The sequence below is a fragment of the Hyperolius riggenbachi genome, chromosome 7, assembly GCF_040937935.1.
Source record: "Hyperolius riggenbachi isolate aHypRig1 chromosome 7, aHypRig1.pri, whole genome shotgun sequence".
Classification (NCBI taxonomy): Eukaryota; Metazoa; Chordata; class Amphibia; order Anura; family Hyperoliidae; genus Hyperolius; species Hyperolius riggenbachi.
In genome coordinates, this window is record NC_090652.1 from 97944761 (window position 1) to 97967558 (window position 22798).

General features: G+C 45.3%; 1 protein-coding gene across 1 annotated transcript in view; it reads left to right on the top strand.

Annotated features, from left to right (window-relative positions):
* The first annotated feature begins 2215 nt into the window (after nt 1–2215).
* TEDC2 (tubulin epsilon and delta complex 2) overlaps nt 2216–22798 on the top strand; it is a 106492-nt gene continuing 85909 nt past the window's right edge. Inside the window, exons 1-3 of the mRNA XM_068244421.1 lie at nt 2216–2322; nt 13524–13590; nt 14221–14319. Coding sequence (XP_068100522.1) covers nt 13565–13590; nt 14221–14319 — 125 coding nt within the window. The 5' untranslated portion in view covers nt 2216–2322; nt 13524–13564. The remainder of the gene's footprint in view (nt 2323–13523; nt 13591–14220; nt 14320–22798) is intronic.

Here is a 22798-nt window from a genome sequence, read left to right on the forward strand (position 1 = left end):
TGAATGTCTGTGAGAAGGTTCATATCAACGCGGATCCTGCGTGGACCATTTTTGAGGCGATTCCGCCTCAATGGACGGTATAGGAGAAATGCAAACGCTCACAAAATCGCTTTGTGCGTTTTTACATTGTATTTATTATTTTCTGGATCAAAGAGTTCACTTCCTGACTTGCGTCAGGGAGTGAATTACAAACCCGCTCGGGAAAAACGCTTAGAAAACCGCTTAGCACAAAAACTAATCGCCCACCCTAGCGCCGGGAATTGAAATGAAAAATATGTGCCAAAAAACGCCCAACGCTAATGGCCACGCGAACGGAGTGCAATGTGAACAAGGCCTTAGGGTTGTTGTTAATGAAGAAGAATGGGGAATACTACTCACAATAGTCACATCAAGTTTTCAGTGTAAAGTTCATGGATTCCATGAGTGTGAGAGACATATGGAGGCTGACATATTTATTTTCTTTTAAACAATGCACATTGCCTGGCTATCCTGCTGATCCACTCCCTCTAATACGTTCAGCCATAGACCCTGAAAAAAGCACACGGATCTGCTGTTTCTGACAAAAAAACTTACAAGATTAGCTGCATACTTCTATTAGGCCCGGTTCACATCTGCGTTTTTAACGGAACCGGCCATCTGGATCTGGTGAAAACGGTCTGTTTTACAGCCAGCATGTTGTAAAACGTCTGTTTTCCCTTGGTTCCTATTAGGCTGCAAAACTTTCCATTTCCGTTCCGCTAAGCGAAACGGTCTGGGAAATTAGGTCCTGCAGCATTTTTTTGTCCGTTCGAACAGACATCGGAACCGTACAGCCGGTTCTTTGGCAAAAGCTAATGCTAGCTGGAGCTTAGGGTGATTGCCAGAAAGATTGACAGGACTGAAAGGCAACTAGTATTATTTTAAACAATACTAGTTGCCTGGCAGTCTTGTTGATCTTTCTGGCAATCACCCTGAAAGAAGCATGCAACTTATCTTGTCAGGAACATCTAATCTGTACGCTTTTTTCAGGGTCAATGGATAAAAGTATTAGAGACAGTGGATCAACAGGACAGCCAAGTAATGTGCATTGTTTCACAGGAAATAGCCTCCATATGTCTCTCACCTGGGGTTCCTTTCAAACAGTACTACCAAAAAGATAGATATCAATAACATTTGTAGTACACACAAGTTGTAATTGCCAGAACTATAAACCCCAGTATGAATTGTTTATTGATCTCGTGACTTTACGTTTAAGTGGTGGGCAGGGCCGGGCCGAGGCATAGGCTGGAGAGGCTCCAGCCTCAGGGTGCAGTGTAGGAGGGGGCGCACAATTCATTCAGCTGTCATTCCTAATTGTGTATAAAGCAGAAATAATTAAGAAAAGGGGATACATAGCAGTGACTGCAAGCTAGATAACTAGATATTAAGGTGTTGGGGAGGTTGTGGGCCCTGTGGGCCTCTTAGTCTAATAGCAATCAGTGTGTGACAGCTGGGGTGGGAGGCAGGGGCGTAGCAATAGGGGTTGCAGCGGTAGCGACCGCATCGGGGCCCTTGGGCCAGAGGGGCCCCAAAGGGCCCTCCCTCAAATGCAGTATTAGCTCTCTATTGGTCCTGTGCTGGTAATAATCACTTCTATAGACACTTTGAATAGTGGTAATCATTAACAAGCTGTTCCCCATCCCCTTCTTGCACCTCTGACACTGTAGTTGTTCTTGGCAGGTTTTGGTGCGCCGTATCAATTGTTATGTATAGAGTGCTTGGGGGGCCCCAATGTAAAACTTGCATCGGGGCCCACAGCTCCAAAGCTACGCCACTGGTGGGAGGGATGGAGGGGCGCACTTTGGTGTCTCAGCCTTGGGTGCTGGAGGACCTTGTCCCTGCTCTGGTGGTGGGTTTGGAAATTAGAATTAGCTGTTTGATATTTGCCTAATGCACGAAAACCTTTCTTTTCTTCCTAATGGAGCAGCATGCTGCTCAGTCCCCGCACTACTAAAATGCCGGTCTGTCCCGATTTATGCCATCTTGGAGGAGCATCATGCATTTCCAGTGCGCTGACCACACCATCTCCTCCAGTTTTCTGCAGAGAACTTACTGTGCTCTGCAATGCAAGAGTGGAGGGGAATCAAAAAAACGTAACACTAGCAACAAGTGAAACTGCAGGCGGGGCCGCAGAAGCCGCAGAGCTGTGATGGAGTTTATGATAGGTGGAGAAAAGCTTAGCGTCTTCTTCCCAGCAACAGTCACCAGAGCTGCTGAGCACGTGTACTTCCTGCTTCCTCTATACGACTTTCCCGGGCTGATTCGCTGCGATTCCTACAAAATGTGAGCCGAATCCATTGACAGGTATTTACTTCCCACCTATTAATAGAATATTTCGAGATTTTGTACATTTGAACTTGCGACCTCCCTCTCTATCCCCTTCCTGCCACGAGCTTAGTGTCAGAGTTTTTACAGATTGTTGTAAACATTTCTACCAACTGAACTGATCTATATATGCTTGCTGGAGTGAGCCTGAAATAATGCACTGTAGGGGTTACACCCAGTTTTACCCTCCCACACAGAGATGGATTCACAGTTCAGGAGCCTATAGGCACATAAGCGATGGTGCTACACACCCCTCTGTGCCCTCCTCTTCCCTCCCCCCTCATATTCCCCCATAGGTAGCCAAAAAAACCTACCTTACCCTCACCATCAATACGCACGCGCTCCTGCGTGCCAGCAGTGTCACCATCTCTCTCCTGTAAGGCACCCAGCTTTCTCTCCTTGTAACCACCCCACGCTGCTGAGCCCTCCCAGGTCTCCCCCGATTGCTCCCATAGCCCATGCAACGTTTACCTCACCTTTCCGCTGTGCTGATCTGTCTATGCGCCATCATTGGCTGCGTCTTCTTTGTGACCAAGCGCATATTATTACACATAACATGTGCTGGGTCATGGAGAAGAGGCAGCCGTCAGGATGAAGAAGGGGAGCTTGGACGGAGCAGCACACTGGGACAGGTAAGTTACAATACTGATAAAACCGGTGCAGGGGAGCATAGGGGTGAAGGAGGAGATGGGGGGGGGGGGGGGGTTGGGAGGAATGGCAGCTTAAATCGGTCCTGAACATGTCAATGTGAAAGTAGCCTAATTAGCTGCACATTGTTGGGGCCATTGTTACTCATTTTCCAGACCCTGAATAACCTATTGACTAGTGATGGGTCGTTCGCGAACGAGCCGGCTCTTTGCTGCGAACGACAAGAGCCGGTTCTCAGTTTTGAAAGAGCTGATGCCTCAGCCACCCCACACAGCTCTGATTTGCTGTGCAATAAAGGGCGCTGAGGCATTCTGGGAGATGTAGTCCTCCTCTTGCAGCTTGTAGGAGTGTATGGGGCAGAGCAGTAGCAGGAGGGATTGCCCCAGTCAGAGAAGCAGTCTGGAGTTGTCATGGGGGCGGGGCTTTTACTCCGATTCTGAGTGGTGTCTAGTGATATTTAATGAAGAGCCGTAAGAGCCGGCTCTTTAATGGGAGCCGGAATTCCCATCACTGCTATTGACTGGCAGAAAACTTGGACACTCTTGTATCACAGTTGCTGCTGGGAACCCTATGAAGTAACAATAATTTACTACAGGATCGCTCACCATTCAGACTTTTTTAGGGTAGGTGCTGGACCAAATGTCAGTGAAGCGTACAATCCAAGAAATCGCACACCGTGTTTACTTATAAGCAAGTAATGTATTCCATATTATGTAAGTACAGCTGTTTGCTCACAAACAATAGTTGAGGGGCCACTGCAGGTTTCCCTCATCATGGGACACAAAAAAATGGTGGTCCACGTAACATGGAATAAAATTATTTGCATGCACAACCACAGTGTGCGAACCCTTGGATAGTTTGCTTCTTCTATAGTCTTTTGCATGCGTTCATAAGCTAACTGAAATACCAGTTGCATTTAATCACTGCAATGCATTCAGTAGTTGTTTTGTTTACATTTAGTCTGATATCATTTCATGTTGCAAGTTATATTGGTGAATAAAAATTTAAGGTTTTCTTGAACTGAAGGCAAACTACACTTGACTCGAGTTAAACTGACTCTGTGCTGTCATCTCTTTTCCTACCTCCATAGAGAGAGGGTGCGTTGCTCGGCAGTAGCCTAATGATCACGGAACTCACACCCAAGACTAGGGAATTGTGTTATCATTTATGTTATGCTCCAGACTAGTTCCAGGGTGTTGATGATCACGGAACTCACTCCCAAGACTAGGGAATTGTATTATCATTTATGTTATGCTCCAGACTAGTTCCAGGGTGGTGTGACTACGGACCTCACACCCAGACTAGGATTGTGCTATTTCTGTACTACGTTAGCCCAGTCCAGGGCAATACCTTTCATATTAGCAGCAGGGCTTCCTGCAACCCAGCCTCGGTCCCTCACCCAGGGGTCCACAGGCTACAGGAATATCACCCACAGTCAGGGGTGAATTCCTCAGGAGTCTTAGGCCGCCAGCTCTTCTGGTGGTCTCCACTCAGAGTTGTTACTGTTGCACCAAACACTCTCACTATTCTGGTATCCAGAGGTTAGCTATACATCTGTATTATCGCTGATTCTGCAGATCATCGATAATCAGGCGTATATCTGCATTCTTGGTGGTACTGCAGATCGCCAAGAATCAGATTCTCTCTGCGTGCTGACACCCATCGTTACAGAATGACAGACCGAACCCAAATGGACGCACTGTATAGCCATGTTGAAGTCCTGACCACCGCGGTAAACCAACTTTCCGCGGCAGTTTTGAACCAACAGACCCAGATATGCCAGATATTTGGGGCTATTCAGGAACTTCAATCAGCTATGAACTCAGTGCGATCTCCTCTAGTTACGGACATCCGTATGTCCGTGCCTGAAAAATTTTCTGGCGACAGATCTGACTTTCGGAACTTTAGAAATAGAGTGTTATCATACTTTGAGTTAAGGCCTAACTCGTCTGGAACCGAGGCACAGAGAATTACATTTATTAAGACTCTGTTGTCAGGGGATTCCCAGACCTGGGCATATGGTCTTCCTATTGGGTATCAGGCCCTGACCTCGGTCGATGAATTTTTTAAGGCTATGGCTATGATTTACGATGACCCGGACATCGCCTCGACTTCTGAACGGAAGCTCAAGCTTCTACGTCAGGGCAAAGGTCCGGTAGAGAATTATGCTACGGAGTTCAGGAGGTGGGCAGTCTCGGCTAGATGGGACGCATTCGCTCTTCTTGACTGTTTTTTGGCCGGATTGTCAGATAACATTCATGAGGTAATGATAGGTCATCCTGAGCCCGAATCACTGGATGAGGCAATCTCTTTGGCCATACAGATAGATCGCCGGTTGCGCCACCAGAGACAGGTTCGTGGTAGAGTGGCCAGAAGGTCTATCTTACACGATTCTTCTCGGTCTCCCTCACCCCCAGGCGAACATATGCAAATTGGGTACACAAGGTTGAGTCTGGGGGAAAAGAGTTGCAGGAGCCCAAAGAAGAACGTTTTACATGGGTCCACTAGATCAGACAAATGCTATCGCCTAGGATTAGTCAAAACCTTAGGTGAGCAGGGTTCATCCCTGAACGACGGTCGGCTGATCCTTCCTTGTTCGGTTACATGGGAAGGTCGGACCAAGTCCGCAGAAGCCATGGTGGACTCGGGTTCGTCAGCGAACCTCATAGATTACGATTTTGCCAAAAGTTTGGGGATACCGTTATCTGCACCCGACCGGCAGATTTCGGTCACTGCAGTGGATGACTCTCCATTGCGCAGTGCCCAGTTTCTTTGCCAAACCCCCCTACTGTCATGTTGTTTAGGGGCATTGCATGAAGAGAGTTTACAGTTCCTGGTCCTGCCGATGAAGGGCTCTGCTGTTGTTCTCGGTATGCCCTGGTTACAACTTCACTCTCCACTGATTGAGTGGGCTTCAGGACAGCTGCTGAACTGGTCAGCCCATTGTCATGAGTACTGTTTAAAGAAGGGTGAGGTGAATAAAACCAGGCTACAGGTCGCAGGAAAGGCAGGACAGGGTACAGATATTACTAATGGTTCCTGTTCCTCACGGTTACCTCTCATGCATAAATCTGATAGCAAAAGCCCCAAAGCAGACGCTTTAGACAGGGGTTTTGGGCCCAAAACCATTCTACCACCGAAAAAACAGGCTGACAAGAAATCATTTCCTGTGTCCCTGCCCGGGTCAGCGCTGCAGGTGGATTCCACTCCCTCCCTCCCTGGGTTGATTGATTGATTGATGGCCGGCCTGAGTATGAGATAAAAAGAAAATTCTCTAACTTACATCCTGGAAAGGCAGGAAGGAGATGTCCGGAGTCCACTCCTCAGGGGGGGGGGGGGGTACTGTGAGAAAACACGGAAAAGCCGCCGCGTGTGTCAAGAGCAAGGCGGCTGACTCCGCGTCCAGCGCGGCGGTTTGCACGCATAGACACGCGTCTGGTAGTATGGTGGAATGCGGAAAGGCCGACGCATGTCCTGTCAGCAAAGCGGCCGTTTCCGCGTCCAACGCGGCGGTTTGCATGCAGCGGCGTGCGCTTGGTGTGGCTGGGTCTGTTAGTGCACATAGGCAAGATGCAGAGCTACGCGCGCGTGGGCCTGAACTCAGGACCTTTATACCAGCAGGGGAAGTGTCAGCTGATCAGGAAGATCAGCTGATTCCTGCAGGACTTATGATTGGCTGAGTGGCGGCAGAGTCCAGCTACTATATATTCTGCTGCTTGTCAGTTGCTGGTTGTCTGTCATTGCAAACACTTTGTGGAAGCATTCAGACCATAGTCAGATCCTTACAGTGTGTTTGAACCAAGAGGACTTGGGAATTCACACTGAGTTAGATTACCTTGTACTGTTTATTTGTTAGACTAGTTCCAGGGTGTTGATGATCACGGAACTCACACCCAAGACTAGGGAATTGTATTATCATTTATGTTATGCTCCAGACTAGTTCCAGGGTGTTGTGACTATGGACCTCACACACAGACTAGGATTGTGCTATTTCTGTACTACGTTAGCCCAGTCCAGGGCAATACCTTTCATATTAGCTGCAGGGCTTCCTGCAACCCAGCCTCGGTCCCTCACCCAGGGGTCCACAGGCTACAGGAATATCACCCACAGTCAGGGGTGAATTCCTCAGGAGTCTTAGGCCGCCAGCTCCTCTGGTGGTCTCCACTCAGAGTTGTTACTATTGCACCAAACACTCTCACTATTCTGGTATCCAGAGGTTAGCAATACATCTGTATTATCGCTGATTCTGCAGATGATCGATAATCAGGCGTATATCTGCATTCTTGGGGGTACTGCAGATCGCCAAGAATCAGATTCTCTCTGCGTGCTGACACCCATCGTTACAATAACATGTTCCAAGACACAAAAGGGTGAGAGAGCACTGCCTTTGCAAGCTTACAATACAAAGGAATGGGGGGGGGGGGGGGGCGGTTGGCGATGACAACAAGAGTTGGGGTAGTATATAATATTTATACCTAGAGGCAGTGTGCGTTTAGGTTATCTAGTAAGGAGTACAACTTGGCCAGAGGTCGAAGGGGGAATAGCCTAAGTTAGTGTGTACTTGTTGGAAAAAGTGAGTTTTGGGGGAGCGTTTACAAATTTCAAAGGTTGAAGAGTGGCGGATGTGTTGTGGAACTCCTGGAGAAGCATGTGACTTGTTTCATCAAAAAAAAAACAAGTTTGCTTTCTTAAAACAGAATTTGTGATAATTCAGGTTGGAGTGAGCTTGAGCTTGCTGGTTAGTCTGTACCTCTCGTTGTTTCATCAACTGATAGATTTAGCTCTTATTTGCGGTCATTACATCCTGCCTTGGCACATGATCTTGACTAGCAAATCAGAGACTTGGATATCTATCACCAGACCAAACTGATCTCCATGATTTCTCCTAGGCATGACCATTACTACTCCCCAATTGGTCCTTATATTTTGCTACTCAAGCTGTCATCTAGAGATTAATAGATGCATATTTGTGGCAGGTTTTTGGTTGGGGACAGATCAACTTTAAATTCTATGGCTGAGGCAGCAGAAATGGCTTTACTTGATTTTGTCTGCTACATCTTCATTCAGTCTTGGTAATGAATGCATACTCATTTTCCTCTCTGTCTGGATGGATACAGCTCAGCTTATTAGTGCAGTCTAGCCTAGATGTTTTGTTCCAGTCTAGACTGGTTGTTTTGTTTTTCATGTTTTCGAAACATCTTAAATATTTACCAATCCAACCACTACAAATGTTAAGCCATGAATTAATCCAACACTGACAGCTTGACTTGGAAAAATAACATTAATAAGCCTGATATCCTGTCCATTTTCTCTGAATAATGTATGGCTAATGTGAAACTAAACTTCATGATTGCTACAATGTTCTATGCTTACATGAAATAAATCTATCAGAGCTGAGCAGCTTGGTTGAGGCTCGGGATTATGAGTGAGACAGAAGTTTACAGAGAAGCCTGGATGTGACCTTTTTATCTGCTCATGTACAGGATCTTCTCAAAAAATTAGCATATTGTGATAAAGTTCATCATTTTCTGTAATGTACTGATAAACATTAGACTTTCATATATTTTAGATTAATTACACACAACTGAAGTACTTCAAGCCTTTTATTGTTTTAATATTGATGATTTTGGCATACAGCTCATGAAAACCCAAATTTCCTATCTCAAAAAATTAGCATATTTCATCCGACCAATAAAAGAAAAGTGTTTTTAAAACAAAAAAAGTCAACCTTCAAATAATTATGTTCAGTTATGCACTCAATACTTGGTTGGGAATCCTTTTGCAGAAATGACTGCTTCAATGCGGCGTGGCATGGAGGCAATCAGCCTGTGGCACTGCTCAGGTGTTATGGAGGCCCAGGATGCTTCGATAGCGGTCTTAAAGAGAATCTGTACTCTAAAATTCTTACAACAAAAAGCATACCATTCTATTCATTATGTTCTCCTGGGCACCTCTGTGCTGTTTCTGCCACTCCCTGCTGCAAACCTGGCTTGTAATTGCCATTTTTATGCAGTGTTTACAAACAAACTAACCAGCTTGTGATAGGCTCACACAAGCAGAGTGTGTGAGTCATACAGAGCCTGCAGGGGGCCTGGTGAGGGTGTGTATGTTTCTATCCAATCACAAGCAGCCCTGCACATTCCAGCCTGAGTGTCTCAGCCGGACAGACCCTACAGAGGAGAGAAGATTAGATCATATAACGGAGATAATACAGCCACTGTGCAAGTAGGAAAGGATGCAGTAAGCCAGACCACATTAGAACAGGCATATGAACTTATAGGATAGAATAAATAAGGATGAAAATTTTGTTACAGAGTCTCTTTAAGCTCATCCAGAGTGTTGGGTCTTGCGTCTCTCAACTTTCTCTTCATAATATCCCACAGATTCTCTATGGGGTTCAGGTCAGGAGAGTTGGCAGGCCAATTGAGCACAGTAATACCATGGTCAGTAAACCATTTACCAGTGGTTTTGCAGTGTTCTCCCCAGGATTTTTTTCCAGCCGGGATGTATGAAAAAGTAGCCGGGTGGGGCACGGGGGAAATTTGAAGGTGTGGAAAATTAAATGTGCCTTAATTATTACTTATTTTTCAAAGCTTAATAAGACTTTTATTTAAGATTTAATACTTGTACCAGAATATTTGTGTTACATTTATAGGACATTTGAAGCCAAAGGGATATGTTGGCTGCCATATTTAATTCCTTTTAAACAATGGCTATCCTGCTGATCCTCTGCCTCTAATACTTTAAGCCATAGAACCCGAACAAGCATGTTTGATGAGGAGCAGTCCGCTCCGGCCCACGTAGCGGTGATTGACAGCGCCGATCGCGCAGGCGCAGTACAGAGCGACCTCCAGGTCGCTCTGATGTCATCGCCGGGGACCGGGTCGGAGCTCCGGCAAACGGCTGCGCGCAGAGATGCGGCGAGGGAGGTCCTGGGAGCTTGGGGCTGGAGGAAGCCCCCGGTAAGTAGCGTTCATTTTTTTAAATTTGCCTTACAACTCCTTTAATATGACTCTATGAGGTTGATTCATCAAAGGAAATTGCGCAAGCAACCTCCTGTTGGTTGCACTAATAAATCAGCGCAACTTAATTTGTTTCCCTGCACGCACGTGTTCGCGTAGCGTACATAACTAAGCAACTGTAAGCTGCAGCCATTGCTTAGTTATGCACACAACGCTGTCACTAGTGCAAGTAGCATGCAAGGAAACAAAATTAAGTTGCGTCGATTTATTATGAGCAACAGGATGTTGCTAGCGCTATTTCCTTTGATTAATCACTTATACTTTATGTTATGTATATTTGCTGTTTTCAGGGGGGGTTTTAGCAGTTTTTTTTTTTTTTACTCGTTGTGTATTTTTTTTTCTTTTTTTTACTCGATCTGTATTTATTCCCTGCAATAGCTCCCAAATAGCCCCCGACAACCCGCCCGCAACATCCCTCATATGGCTTTACATCACACGGCCTGTCAGCCTGTTATAGCATACTTACAGGCTTGACAGCGTCCGTGCACGCAGACAGCCTCAATGCGCGCCTCTGAACTGTCGGCTGCCTCACGCGCTGGTCCCGCCCCCTACTACTGCACGGAGTCTCTGAAGAGACAGTCTTCAGCCTCGCGCGTTGGTCCCACCTCTACTGCTCAGCCAATGAATGCACGAGCTCGCCGGGAAGCGCGAGATCTTGTGCACGGAGCAGCGCTGCTTGTTTTTTTTTTTGTTTTTTTTTTATGAGAGAGCCCAGCGCAATAGCCGGGCACCGGTGAAGATAGCTGGAGCACCGCCAGCCGGGCGGTAATTGAATTTACCCGGGCGGCGCGCCCACTTGATTAATCCTGGGGAGAACACTGGTTTTGGCACTGTGAGCAGGTGCCAGGTCGTGCTGGAAAATGAAATCATCATCTCCATAAAGCTTTTCAGCAGATGGAAGCATGAAGTGCTCCAAAATCTCCTGATAGCTAGCTGCATTGACCCTGCCCTTGATAAAACACAGTGGACCAACACCAGCAGCTGACATGGCACCCCAGACCATCACTGACTATGGGTACTTGACACTGGACTTCAGGCATTTTGGCATTTCCCTCTCCCCAGTCTTCCTCCAGACTCTGGCACCTTGATTTCCTGAATGACATGTAAAAGTTGCTTTCATCTGAAAAAAGTACTTTGGACCACTGAGCAACAGTCCAGTGCTGCTTCTCTGTAGCCCAGGTCAGGCGCTTCTGCCGCTGTTTCTGGTTCAAAAGTGGGTTCATGCTTCCATTTGCTGAAAAGCTTTATGGAGATGAAGATTTCATTTTTCAGCACGACCTGGCACCTGCTCACAGTGCCAAACCCACTGGTAAATGGTTTACTGACCATGGTATTACTGTGCTCAATTGGCCTGCCAACTCTCCTGACCTGAACCCCATAGAGAATCTGTGGGATATTGTGAAGAGAAAGTTGAGAGACGCAAGACCCAACACTCTGGATGAGCTTAAGGCTGCTATTGAAGCATCCTGGGCCTCCATAACACTTGAGCAGTGCCACAGGCTGATTGCCTCCATGCCACGCCGCATTGAAGCAGTCATTTCTGCAAAAGGATTCCCGACCAAGTATTAAGTGCATAACTGAACATAATTATTTGAAGGTTAACTTTTTTTTGTTTTAAAAACACTTTTCTTTTATTGGTCGGATGAAATATGCTAATTTTTTGAGATAGGAAATTTGGGTTTTCATGAGCTGTATGCCAAAATCATCAATATTAAGTTAGTTTTAGGGGACGTTTTGGTCGCATAACGTGCCCCTAACGCAACACCTGGTGGTGTTGGAGGAGGACACTACCAAGAGCCGCGTAAAAAGCAGCTCTTGGTGCGCCTGCTCTGTCGGATGCGCTGCGGAGACCACGTGAGCTCTCCGCGTCACGTGGTCCCGCCAGCCAATCAGCGGCCGCTCCTGGAAGTAAACACTGCAAGTGCAGTGAATATAAAGTAGCCATGTGCCTGGCTACGTAGTGGCCTCTCCCCGCCACTTCTCCGCCCACAAAATAAAAAAAAACACCCATACTGAGCTTGTGCAAACAGTCTAACGCGGCTTAAGCCGCTAGAACGCACAGTATGCTGCACTTCAAACGAACGCACTGTGAACAGCCCATTGACTTTTCATTACTGTGCGGTGGGCTGCGTTACAGGCTGCACTAACGTGCGCCTGTAACGTCTAACTGTGAAAGCTGCCTTAATGATTTCACATCCTTTATCAAAGTAAAAGTGTGCATTGCATAATGTATACTTGCTGCATTTTATAACTTTTGTTATCTGCAGCCCAGTTATTTTAGATGAGTTACAGTTTTATATATTTTTTAAAAAAAAATCTATTAACAGCTTTCAGCTTTATTTTTTTTCTGTCCTCCTCTCTCTAAAACTATCTCATATAATTGCTGTGAACCCTGGAATTTCCAGCAATAACTTTACACTGAGGCTTTATGCGGGGAGTCTGTGTGCTTCTGGGGCAAGACCTGCAGTGATCTGGGAGGCCACCCACCCAGTATATCAAAGGGGGTGGGGGCTGGGCTTGGTTGGGGCAATGTGATGTGGTGGGTTGCATCAGTGTCAAAATTTTGTAAGGTTTCTTGGGATTGTTGCATGGGAGGGAGGTGATGGGACAGTGCCAGTTCATAGTCTGTCCATCCTCATGGTGGAGTAACGTGACCCTGAAGTTGAAGACCCTCACAGGTGAGCATAGGGTCATTTTTGGGACAGTTTAAAGTACACAATTGGGCTAGGTTGGGAGGTATGGAGGCCGAATCAGCTGATTTCGGCGCGCGGCTCTGAAACTGGGCGCTGTCATAGCAGCAATGCTATGATGCGCACCCCGCATAGCAGTAATTCGGGGCTCTGGCGGCTGCCGCCTCGGAGTTGATTCGAGGCTCTGAGCGACGCCAATATGACATGCACCCATGGAGGCAGGGCTGTGGAGTCGGTGCAAAAATCATCCAACTCAAACTCTTCAGTTTATGGACCGACCATCTCCGACTCTAGGTACCCAAAATTGCTCTGACTTCAACTCCACAGCCTTTGCAGGGCTATGGAATGGGTACAAAAATCATCCATCTCCTCAGTTTATGAAACCACATACTCCTGCTCCAGGTACCCCAAAATTGCTCCTACTCCGACTCCACAGCCCTGCAGGAAAGGTATAGTAAGAAAAAAAAACAGGACATTGGCTTTGAGGTCTTTGACCTTTCCTTCTTTGTTTCCAGTGGATGTTAAGCAGATCATGGTTCTATCCTTGTGTAGGGAGGAAAAACAGCCATGCACGGGTGGCTTAAATCTAATGGACATGCATGATCCTTATTCACGCATACCCAGTACAGATCGGCACGTTTATAAATATCTATCTTCACTCTATATGACAAAAGTGAAATTTTCCATTTAAAGAGAAATACTTAGGAAATACTCTTATGTTTGGAAACTAACTTTACCCCTGAACTCCTCATATGAAAGCTATAAATTGAGCTGCTTTTATTTATTCCGATCATCATTATATTTTTATTTCTATTTCTAGACCATCTATATCATTTTGTGATCAGACCAGAAGGCTATATAATGCTGTCTTCAAAAACCTCACACAGGTAAGAAAAACAAGAATATTCCTTTGTATGACAATCTTTAGATTTATGTTTTCTACACGTGGAAGAACTATGAACCATCGAAGAGAGAAAAGTTTTCTTGACAAAACTGACATTTTGGGGGATATTACAGCATATTCCCAAAGCTATGCCGGGGCAAAGCCTCACTGATTTCTGATAAGCTTGGCCCCAGTGCTTTGTCAACAACTTATCTTTACAACAACTAAAGGTGCATACACATGCACAATTGCTTTCAACCGCTGGCATAGGGACTCTATCCCTCGGGTGACAGTTCACAGCCAAGTTCTATACAGACATGTCACTAGCCTAAAGGCTAGTAACACGTTCTGTTGTAATGTACTGTAATGTTTCTATAGAGGACTGGTATTAAAGATAGACCCAGGAGTGGTCCTGTTGCATGTGAAGTGCAGTTGCTGATCGGGTCTGCCAGTTATAATGGCAGTCTTGTCCCCTAACTGTGCCTCGGGGCTCACAATCTAATCCCTACCATAGTCATATGTCTATGTGTGTATCGTATTGATAGATGTCATGTGTCTCTGCGTATAAACTGCTCTACCTTCAATGGCATATGCCAGTGTGTGCTTTATATTGTCTCCTCTGCTCATGTTACAGGCTGCTGTCCCTCCTGAATGAAGCGCTTCACAGCTGCAAGGAAGAACAACGAGAACTTGAGGAACAGCTGAGACAGCTTCACAAACTTCTGAGCCACTGGTATGTTTCATCTACACCTGCCGGAAAAATGCATGGGAGCTGAATGCACACAGCTTAAATGGCCTGACAGTGAAGTTTTTGCTTTTATGGGGGGTGGCTTGTTAATCTCTCCCGAATGTCTGGAGTTGTAGTTTGCCTGGGCTCTATAAAGGGAACCTAAAGCCAGGCTTCCATATTTATTTCCTTTTAAGCAATATCAGTTGCCTGGCAGTCGTGCTGATCTCTTTGGCTGCAGTAGTGTCTGAATCGCACACAAGAAACAAGCATGAAACTAATCCAGTCAGACTTCAGTCAGAGCACCTGATCTGCTGCATGCTTGTTTATGGTCTATGGCTAAAAGTATTAAAGGCAGAGGATTAGCAGGATGGCCAGGCAATATGCATTGTTTACAAGGAAATATGTCAGCCTCTATATCCTTCTCGCTTTAGGTTCCCTTTAAACACCAAGTTCAGACATTCATTGTTTGTTTGTTTTTTTATATGCGATTGACAAAACATTTTAAATTGATTCTGATCTCTTGGGCGACATTGCAGGGTTCGAGGTTGTGCAGACGTGCTTCTCACTTGCAAGCAAGCAACTTGTTCTGTTCTGTGCAGAGGGCGGAGCGGCGTGGGAGTGACATTGTGCGGGGGGCGGAGGAAAATTCTATCAGCCATCGTTCAGGCAAAATGATCTGTTAGGACAGATTGCTGCTCGAGTGGTCGGGGGTTGCCTGGGGCTGCCATACACACGCTGGATTCTTGGCAGAGGCGGTTATCATCCGTTGCCCTGGCCAAGTTTAATCTGTACGGGCCTTAAAATTGTTTTGTAATAGAAAAAAAAAACTGCACCAATTTTGTAGAGCTTTATCTTCCCCTCTTGGACCTACAGCTATATGCTGACTTCTCCCTCCTAGCTGTCTTGGCACACTACTATAGGTTGCCAGCAAGGACAGTATTGCTTCAGCTGAAAGAACAATAAGTAGAACATACAAACTCCTTGCAGATGTTGATTGTGGTAGGGGTGGTTCAGCACCCTGTAGTAAAAAGCACAGGAGACAAAAGACGGGAGCCCAGTAGTGTAATACGTCAATCGCAATGAAAGTAAATAAGAGGCACTACTCACAACGGGAGGTTGCTGGGGGCAATCAACCACAGGAAGCAGGTGGAGACAATAAACCCGACTCCACTCGGGGTGGTCCTAGCCAGAACCAGAAGGATGGTCGCTCTCTTAATGGAAAAAAGGGGGACAGAGTCCACTGTGGGGACTCCACCAGTGGTCTGTCACCACCCCTCGGACAGGATCTGTTCGGGGGTATACTTAGCACAAGGAGGGAAAAGAGGCACTCTGATATAATAAAAGCATCTAAAATCAGCTTAAAAACAATAAGTAATATGAGGTAGCTTACCTCAATGACGAGATCTCTGTAATTAATACAAAAGATTTTTATTAGCACAGGCAACGCGTTTCGAGGGTCTCAGCCCGCTTCATCAGGCTAATAGCAGTGGCAAATAGAAAAAATCCTCTCGCATAGGGAGCCTCCCTATGCTAGAGGATTTTTTTCTATTTGGCACTGCTATTGGCCTGATGAAGTGGGCTGAGACCACGAAACGCGTTGCCTGTGCTAATAAAAATCTTTTGTATTAATTACAGCGATTTCATCATTGAGGTAAGCTACCTCATATTATCGTTTTTAAGCTGATTTTAGATGCTTTTCTTGTATCAGGGCGCCTCTTTTCCTCGTTGTACTTGCAGATGTTGACCTGGCTGGGATTCGAACCGGAGACCAAGCGCTGCAAGGCGAGAGCGCTAACCACTATGCCACCGTGCTGCCCATGAGCAGAGACTGTGCTAGTAACAGGGGCATTGCTAGGATCCTAGGAGATCCGGGGCACTTTTGAGCACTCCAGATGAAAAATGGGTGTGGCCACGCACCAGAATGTGGGTGTGGACATGGGTGAGCCAAATTGACAAAAACTTAACGCCAGTCTAAGTAGGCCTGCCCAGCAAAATGTCGGATGAAAACCCCCTCTCCATTCCCCCCCCCCCCCCCCCCAAAAAAAAAAAAAATGCTGCATATCAGATAAATAGGCAGTGCCATTTAAACATAACTTGGCAGAGTTACCTGGCTTCGGTGCTGGCTGGTCTGGCTTTCTGCAGGGTGCACTGACTTGATGCCAGGTTATCTGGCAGTTCCCCTGACCTTCTAGTGAACCCCCTCCCATGCTTCCACGAGCCTCCAATTGAGGCACCACAACTCCTAGCATGCCCCATGGAAGAACCACAGCTCCTTGCATGCTCCCATAAAGGCATCACAGCACCCAGCATGGCCCCACAGCACCCAGTATGCCTACATAGAGGCACAACAGCACCCAGCATATCCCCGATTGATGCACCACAGCATCCAGTATTCCTGCCATTGAGGCACCACAGCTGACTCTGCCTTGGGGACATTCGGGGCACCCCAGAATAGATCCAGCAAAAATCTATTAACCCTTCGCACACTCACATGCAAATGTTCAAACAATTGCATTCACAGATTCACTCATCCAGGCACAACTGTTATCCCTACAGCTAAATTAAAAGCCAGGGTTTTAGTTCACAGAAGAATGCATTCTTATGCTTAATCACCTATACTGCGCAGAAGTACCCAGGTAAACATAGGTGTCCTAACTCTGGCCCTATAACATGCATAGTGCAGACATGCAAACACATTCATTGCATCAAACCTATCAATGGATTAGGAGCACACATCCTAACTTCCTCTCCTGGGAAAGACAGTGCATCTTACCAATCGCACAAAGGGAGCTAATGTTATGTGTCCATGTGCACAATGCGCATACACCAGCATAAGCTGTCTGCATGCTGACAAACATACAGGGGAAGGGGGGAGTGCACCGAATTGGACCCTAGCCACAAGGGTCAATGATAAGAATAAACATACATATATCCAGGCACATCGCCTCTAGAATAGGGCATGTGCCACTGATCTTTGGGGCTAGCAACGCCTCTGAACAGGGAACTAATTGTTTGCGACAACAAACAACATCAGTAGGCCTCTCTGCCTGAAAATGAGTAGAAATATACAAATAGTAAGGGCTGCTCTGGAGAAGTCCTGGAGCCTCACGAGTGATGTAAGGGGTGAACATTTGTAGGATCAGAGAGAACAGGTTGGGAAGTGTCTCTGGATGAGATCCGAGATGCAGGGATTTGTGTGCTAGGCAGAGCAGTTTAAATTTACTTCTCAGGGAGGCAGGGAGCAAGTGGGAAGACTTGGGCAGCTGAAGAGGGAAGAGGGGTAGCTAAAGAAGGAGGGAAGTGGAGTGAATGAGCCTGGCAGCTGCATTTATAAGATATTTCACGGGTTGGAGTCTGATTTCAGGGAGTCCAGAAAGGATGGCTTTGCAGTACTCCAGAAGGGAAATGAGAGTCTGGGTCTGATCTCATGGTGTCCAGAAACAATGGCTTTGCAGTAGTCCAGATGGTAGATAGGAGTCAGAAGAGTTGATTCACTAAGCTGCGCTGCTACAGCAGCACAGCTTAATGACAGCAGCGTGTGGTAATAATTCTCAGTGCACGCTATGCAGCGACAGGCAGCTTACTGGGCCAGGAATCTCGTCCTTTGAAGCCACTGGACCTGCCGGGCCTCCGAAGCACTTATTAAACTATCAGAGCGGAGCATGATTTAGCAGCGCACGCTATGGCTGCATAGAATTATTATCACGCACTGCTGTCAGCAGCGCAGCTTAGTGATTCTACCCCAGAGTCTGATCTCAGGGATTCCAGAAAGGAAGGCATTACAGTAGTAGAGATAGGAGTTGGAGTCTGATCTTAGAGAGTCCAGAAAGGATGGCATTGAAGTAGGCCAGACGGGAGATGACCAGAGCATGGATAAGGAGCTTGACGGTGACGAGGGTTAGGTAAAGTCGAATGTTGGCAGTGTTGCGGAGATGGAAGTGGCAGGAAATGGAAACATTCTGTCGGAGTTGGTGGATGGACATGTTGGCAGCAATAGAGACGACAGGGAAGAGGGTTCGATGAACTAGGTGAGAAGATTGACTCAGTAATTCATAGATTGTAGCGTGGGAAGACTAAAAGACTGAGCCATTCAGCTTAAATAATAACCAAAACATGAACTACTTTCTGCACCAGGTGCAGTATAATTACGTCCTGGGAAACTTCACTTGAAGTACCAGGGCCGTAAATAGCTGTCTTCAGTTGCGGGCTGCTCGCTCCCCCACGGGTACTCGTTGCCGCCCGTTAGTGGGGAGATGAATAAATTGGGAACTCAGTTCCCATTCATTAATCTAAGTCCTGTGTCAATGATCGCCGGCATCCTGTTTAGGTTATAACAACACCGCAGGAGAAATGCTAGCACAGGCTTCCAGTATCCGTAGTTTCAGGTGCTGCACATCTCATATCTTGACAGCATAGACAATTATCATTTAGATGACCCCAAAGATAAAAGTCTAAGGGGGTCAGATCGGGAGACCTTGGGGACCATTCAACTGGCCCACGACGACCAATCCACTTTCCAGGAAACTTTTCATCTAGGAATGCTCGGACCTGACACCCATAATGTGGTGGTGCACCATCTTGCTGGAAAAACTCAGGGTATGTGCTAGCTTCAGTGCATAAAGAGGGAAACACATCATGGTTATGTCAAGAGGGTATATTATTTATATATATATATATATATATATATATATATATATATATATATATATATATATATATATATATATATATATATATATATATATATATTCTATATCTATATATATTCTATATCTCAAGGCGCAGAGTCTTATAGTCTATATTAAAAATACAGTAAATATTGTAATAGCCAGGACTAATGGGCAAATAAAATGGGTGGGGTTTATTTATACAGGGAGTGCAGAATTATTAGGCAAATTAGTATTTTGACCACATCATCCTCTTTATGCATGTTGTCTTACTCCAAGCTGTATAGGCTCGAAAGCCTGCTACCAATTAAGCATATTAGGTGATGTGCGTCTCTGTAATGAGAAGGGGTGTGGTCTAATGACATCAACTCCCTGTATCAGGTGTGCATAATTATTAGGCAACTTCCTTTCCTTTGACAAAATGAGTCAAAAGAAGGACTTGACAGGCTCAGAAAAGTCAAAAATAGTGAGATATCTTGCAGAGGGATGCAGCACTCTTAAAATGGCAAAGCTTCTGAAGCGTGATCATTGAACAATCAAGCGTTTCATTCATAATAGTCAACAGGGTTGCAAGAAGCGTGTGGAAAAACCAAGGCGCAAAATAACTGCCCATGAACTGAGAAAAGTCAAGCGTGCAGCTGCCAAGATGCCACTTGCCACCAGTTTGGTCATATTTCAGAGCTGCAACACCACTGGAGTGCCCAAAAGCACAAGGTGTGCAATACTCAGAGGCATGGCCAAGGTAAGAAAGGCTGAAAGACGACCACCACTGAACAAGACACACAAGCTGAAACGTCAAGACTGGGCCAAGAAATATCTCAAGACTGATTTTTCTAAGGTTTTATGGACTGATGAAGTGAGAGTGAGTCTTGATGGGCCATGTAGATGGGCCCGTGGCCGGATTGGTAAAGGGCAGAGAGCTCCAGTCCGACTCAGACGCCAGCAAGGTGGAGGTGGAGTACTGGTTTGGGCTGGTATCATTAAAGATTAGCTTGTGGGGCCTTTTCGGGTTGAGGATGGAGTCAAGCTCAATTCCCAGTCCTACTGTCAGTTTCTGGAAGACACCTTCTTCAAGCAGTGGTACAGGAAGAAGTCTGCATCCTTCAAGAAAAACATGATTTTCATGCAGGACAATGCTCCATCACATGCGTCCAAGTACTCCACAGCGTGGCTGGCAAGAAAGAGTATAAAAGAAGAAAAACTAATGACATGGCCTCCTTGTTCACCAGATCTGAACCCCATTGAGAACCTGTGGTCCATCATAAAATGTGAGATTTACAAGGAGGGAAAACAGTACACCTCTCTGAACAGTGTCTGGGAGGCTGTGGTTGCTGCTGCACGCAATGTTGATGGTGAACAGATCAAAACACTGACAGAATCCATGGATGGCAGGCTTTTGAGTGTCCTTGCAAAGAAAGGTGGCTATATTGGTCACTGATTTGGTTTTGTTTTGTTTTTGAATGTCAGAAATGTATATTTGTGAATGTTGAGATGTTATATTGGTTTCACTGGTAACAAAAAACAAATATATACCCATTTCAATTATTTATTTTTAAGTTGCCTAATAATTATGCACAGTAATAGTCACCTGCATACACAGATATCCCCCTAAAATAGCTAAAACTAAAAACAAACTAAAAACTACTTTCAAAAATAATGAGTTTTTTGGGTTCGTTGAGAACATGGTTGTTGTTCAATAATAAAATTATTCCTCAAAAATACAACTTGCCTAATAATTCTGCACTCCCTGTAGTAGCATTGCTTATTTTAAAGAGAATGCGTATTGTGAAAATCTTACATAAATAAAAGTACCAGCCTGTTTCTTGTCTTCTAGCCCCCTCTGTGACATTTTCGCTGCTCCCCGCTGCTTTTTTAATGATAAAATCACTGTTTTATTCATTGTTTTTGTAAACAATGAAGATGGCCGCCAAACAGGAAATACATCATCAAAGCTGGTGCCTGTTTGCAGTGGCTCCTCTCAAACGTGACTTGACTGCTGGAATGTTTCTCCCACTTGTTGCCTTAGCTGCTTGTCTGGGCTTTGAACTGATCTTTCTGCACTCACAGCTGTTCACAAGGTCACAGACAGGCTGGCTTTGAGCAGAGACCTTGCATGTGACTCATACACGCAGCACACTTACAGAGCCTGTAGGGGGCATGCATAACTTCTCCCTATCACAGCAGAGGCAGTGCATTCTACCCTGGGTCGACAAAGCTTGACAAAGAAAAGAAGATTAGATATAGTACAGAGACAGTGCAACTAGAAAAGGCTGCAGTAAGCCAGACCACATTAGAACAGGTATAGGAACTTATAGGATAGAAGAAATAAGGCGGAACATTTTTGTTACATAGTCTCTCTAAAACTATAGGTGATGGAATTGGAGAAATATTGTGTGTCATTTTTTTGTGTATTTGCCTATAAAATGCATAGAAAATAAAGTAATTACTGAAAACAAGTATCCCCCACAAAAAGATTAATTTGTGGTGAAACGAAACAAAACAAGATATAGATCATTTACGTGTGGCGAGTAGTTATAAAGTTATTGGCAAATGAATGGGAGGAGCGCTGAGAGGGGAAAATTGATTCTGTCCTTCAGGAGAAAACACCTGTAAGCTTAACTAGTTAAGGGTTTTTGGTTGAATATCAGCTTTTGTATTACCTGAATCAATGACATAAGTAGAAGAATGAGAACGTTTGACTTTTATCCATGCATCAAACAGCAAACTTTGAGAAGACTGCAAGGAAGCATATTCTGAATCATATGCCATGTCTAGAATATAGTACCTGGCTAAGAAATGTCATTTTTAAGTATAAAATGGTTTGTACATCAGTGACATATGTCATAGCAATTTTTTTTATGAAAATTGTACTTTGACGGTCTGCTGTGGAATAATCTGTAACATTCTGACAAGTGTTTTTCTGGCAAGAGTGTGTAAGTAAAGCCACAACATATTTGTCTAGTCCAACCTAAAAAGAGACTATCCTATAATGTCTACTTGAGGAAGAGAAGGATAATAATAGTAATTTTAGTGTTTGCTGTTATACTAAATTATCTGCTGGTTTGGTATGTCTCCGACCTTTCTCAGGAAAGCAGTTTCAGCTCTCACATTTAGGGGGCCAGCATCTTTGGTGAGTCCCGTTTGAGAGCTATTCATGTGGGTAGGGGGAAGATGTCACACTAGGAGAGCCAATTCTTGTTTGGTATCCGAAGTAAAACTACATTTTGACTGACCCATTTATTACAGTTGGAATTTGAATGTCGATTTCAAATGCTAGTGTGAATGAGCTCCTTGGGATTGCTTCACTTTAGTGTAGAGATGCTTGTGCCAATAACTTTTGTCCACCTCCGTGCCAAACTAAGCCCAGCACAGACTTTAACGTCAGGACATATAACAATCCTAACAATAACTTTAAAAGTAAGCTAACCTTATCCTTAACAACAGGGGTCCCCAACCTTTTTAAGCCCGGGGCCCACTGTCCCAACCAAACTTTTCTCTGGGGCCCCCCTGGGGGTGGGGGGGGGGGGCGTGGTTAGTAGCGGTGGCAGCCCCCCCTCTTTTCCCTGATTTTGAGTGTAGTATATAGGTAAGTAGGTATTGCCCCAGTATAGGTAGCTAACACAGTTGCCCCTGTATAAGGACTATAGTTGCCTCAGTATAGTTAGTTAGGTAGTATAGTTAGCCCAGTATAGCAAGTACAGTTAGCCCAGTATAGCAAGTACAGTTAGCCCAGTATAGCAAGTACAGTTAGCCCAGTATAGCAAGTACAGTTAGCCCAGTATAGCAAGTACAGTTAGCCCAGTATAGCAAGTATA